Source organism: Limulus polyphemus, unplaced genomic scaffold (genome assembly GCF_000517525.1).
Source record: "Limulus polyphemus unplaced genomic scaffold, Limulus_polyphemus-2.1.2 Scaffold7154, whole genome shotgun sequence".
Taxonomy (NCBI): domain Eukaryota; kingdom Metazoa; phylum Arthropoda; class Merostomata; order Xiphosura; family Limulidae; genus Limulus; species Limulus polyphemus.
Genome location: NW_013672764.1, coordinates 5152 through 8801, shown reverse-complemented (window position 1 = coordinate 8801; position 3650 = coordinate 5152). Strand labels below are relative to the sequence as shown.

At 26.3% G+C, this 3650-nt stretch overlaps 1 protein-coding gene across 1 annotated transcript in view; it reads right to left on the bottom strand.

Annotated features, from left to right (window-relative positions):
* The window catches only part of LOC106474389 (dyslexia-associated protein KIAA0319-like protein), a gene marked incomplete at its 3' end in the record, with an annotated part of 36135 nt that overhangs the window by 31021 nt on the left and 1464 nt on the right, over positions 1-3650 (bottom strand). Inside the window, exon 2 of the mRNA XM_022402694.1 lies at positions 2004-2134. Within this exon, the coding sequence (XP_022258402.1) occupies positions 2004-2079 (76 nt within the window). The remainder of the gene's footprint in view (positions 1-2003; positions 2135-3650) is intronic.

Sequence of the window (3650 nt, the reverse complement as noted above, 5' to 3'; positions counted from 1 at the left end):
ATGTATCTAAAAGATTCATGTAAGTTATGTATGTAGTTTAATTACATTACATATCTATCTAACAGATTCATGTAAGTTATGTATGTAGTTTAATTACATTGCATATGTATCTAAAAGATTCATGCAAGTTATTTGGTTTAATTACATTACATATGTATCTAAAAGATTCATGTAAGTTATGTATGTAGTTTAATTACATTACATATGTATCTAAAAGATTCATGTAAATTATGTACGTAGTTTAATTACATATGTACCTAAAAGATTCATGTAAGTTATGTATGTAGTTTAGTTACATTACATATGTATCTAAAAGATTCATTTTAACTTACATGAATCTTTTAGATACTTATGTAATGTAATTAAACTACATACATAACTTACATGAATCTTTTAGATACATATGTAATGTAATTAAACTACATACATAATTTACATGAATCTTTTAGATACTTATGTAATGTAATTAAACTACATACATAATTTACATGAATCTTTTAGATACATATGTAATGTAATTAAATTACATAACTTACATGAATCTTTTAGATACTTATGTAATGTAATTAAACTACATACATAACTTTGTAGTTTAATTACATTACATATGTATCTAAAATATTCATGTAAGTTATGTATGTAGTTTAATTACATTACATATGTATCTAAAATATTCATGTAAGTTATGTAGTTTAATTACATTACATATGTATCTAAAAGATTCATGTAAATTATGTATGTAATTTAATTACATTACATATCTATCTACAAGATTCATGTAAGTTATGTACGTAGTTTAATTACATTACATATGTATCTAAAATATTCATGTAAATTATGTATGTAATTTAATTACATTACATATCTATCTACAAGATTCATGTAAGTTATGTAGTTTAATTACATTACATAAGTATCTAAAAGATTCATGTAAGTTATGTACGTAGTTGAATTACATTACATATGTATCTAAAATATTCATGTAAATTATGTATGTAGTTTAATTACATTACATAAGTATCTAAAAGATTCATGTTTAAGTTATGTACGTAGTTTAATTACATATGTACCTTAAAGATTCATGTAAGTTATGTATGTAGTTTAGTTACATTACATATGTATCTAAAAGATTCATGTAAGTTATGTAGTTTAATTACATTACAAATGTATCTACAAGATTCATGTAAGTTATGTATGTAGTTTAATTACATTACATATGTATCTAAAAGATTCATGTAAGTTATGTATGTAGTTTAATTACATTACATATGTATCTAAAAGATTCATGTAAGTTATGTATGTAGTTGAATTACATTACATATGTATCTAAAAGATTCATGTAAATTATGTATGTAGTTTAATTACATTACATATGTATCTAAAAGATTCATGTAAGTTATGTACGTAGTTGAATTACATTACATATGTATCTAAAGATTCATGTCTGTAAGTTATGTACGTAGTTTAGTTACACATGTATCTAAAATATTCATGTAAGTTATGTATGTAGTTTAATTACATTACATATGTATCTAAAAGATTCATGTAAGTTATGTATGTAGTTTAATAATATATGTATCTGTAATATTGTTTTTAGTACTGAGTGTTTACTATAAACATTCAGTTCAGACCAGTTCCAGTAAACTACACATTTTGTTACAACCTACGAATATTTAAATGTATCTAGCTTCCATATACTGATATTGTGAAATTTAATAGAAAAATATAATAATCATGTATATGAGACAAGTTCCTGAAATATGACTAAAAAATATAACTACCACTCAAATTCAGGAAAATTAACAACAACAAAAAAATCAAAACTTCACTGAAAGTTGGTTGCTATCACAAACTCTGATTACAAGTTGACAGATTTTAGAAAACCACAATTCTGTACATAAAGACGTATTAGGTGAGCACCTTTGGTGTACGTACTTCCAATAAGAAAACAATGATCATAAGCCATGTAGAAAAGCTTAGTGTATACTAGACCATAGACCCACCTTTAAGTCTGGGATTTACAGATAAGACCAACACAGGAAGTAGAGGAAGCAGGAAATTCAAATTCATGGTGCTCATAGGGCAGTGAAGTCTCTCTAAAGCCAGGCTCAGAAGTGAATAAAAACTTGGATTACTGAAAAGTAAGCAAAACAGACACAAGTGTAATACAGGATTTACATATACTTCACAACATTCAAAACAAATAACATTTCTTTGTATACTTTTCCTGGGATTAACTTAATTACAAGTCTAGCTATTGAACTTTTGTACACATATATTATTAGATGAATACTACTTCTTATGTCATACAGTTTCAAACACAGTTCTACATATTTAATTATACTTGTAATATAGAAAATTTTTGTCAAGTAGTTATATATTTCAGACTAGCCTAAAATTATACTTGCACTGGTTAGATTATATAATATGAAAATGATAACTAGAACATGAAAATTTTAATAAGAATTTAGCACAAAAGTTGCAATGGTTTTCAAACGAGATCCAAAACTCGAAAGCTTCTGAATAGTTCACCATTATCTTCTTCGGGAGAATAAAGAAAAAAATTTAGAAAAAAAAACCATGTACTTTGTTAAACATCTAGTGCCTTTTGAAGTATCTTATCCGTTTCTTATTTATGATCAACAAGGAAGTTTCAAATATAATTATATTATTATTGGTATCTTTATTCATTAAAGAAAAAGAAAATCAATATAAAAATTCTTCCTCTCTATTTAAAATCACAACATAGTAGCACTGCTCACAGCTTTCTTAATATTTTCTCTGCAATTACAGGTTTACAGATGTAATTACACTGTACATGCCACGAAATGTAAAATGATGAAACTACGCAATATTTCAAAGATACTATAAAAAATGATTATAGTTAAGTTACACATAAATACAGTAATTAAGAATGAAAAAGCCTGTTATAAAAAGATCTGGCTTACATTTGCTAATGGAGAACTATTAGATCTATGTACATATTATGACTCATTTAGAACACAAATAATTAAATATTAAAGAGAGCACTCTGAATATTTAAAGAATTTCTGCTTTAATTAAATCCAAAATACCCAAGTTTCTCAACATCTTCTCTTTTTTCTGGAGCTATTCAATTTTTTCATTGGTGTTTAAAGAAAAATGTAAAAGTCGTGTACAAAGGTAAATGTAGATATTAATTTATACATATTCTACTGTCATTTCAATTTATTTTTTATACCAAAGGACAACAAAAATAAATAAAAGTATGATAAACTAGTGAATGTGAAAATGTTTAAGCTATTTACCTGCAAGGCAGAAAGATGATCAGAACGTTAAAAAAAAATATATCCAAGGGCCGAGTTTAGCATAATTTGGATGAGAATAACCTTAAGTGTGTTATGAAGGAAAGGAATCTTGGCATAATAGTTGAACTGTCTCTAAAGCCATCCAAGCAGTGTGCTGTTGCTAGTGGTAGGGCAAATAGGATTTTAGATTGTATCTATAGAAATATTGAATACAAGTCTAAATAGGTTATAATTTCATTGTACAGGTCACTGGTTAGGCCACACTTGGAATACTGTATTCAGTCTTGGGCTCCTTACCTTAGGAGGACATTGAATTGTTGCAAAGTGTTCAAAGGAGGGTCACTAGAATGGTGCCTGGGATGG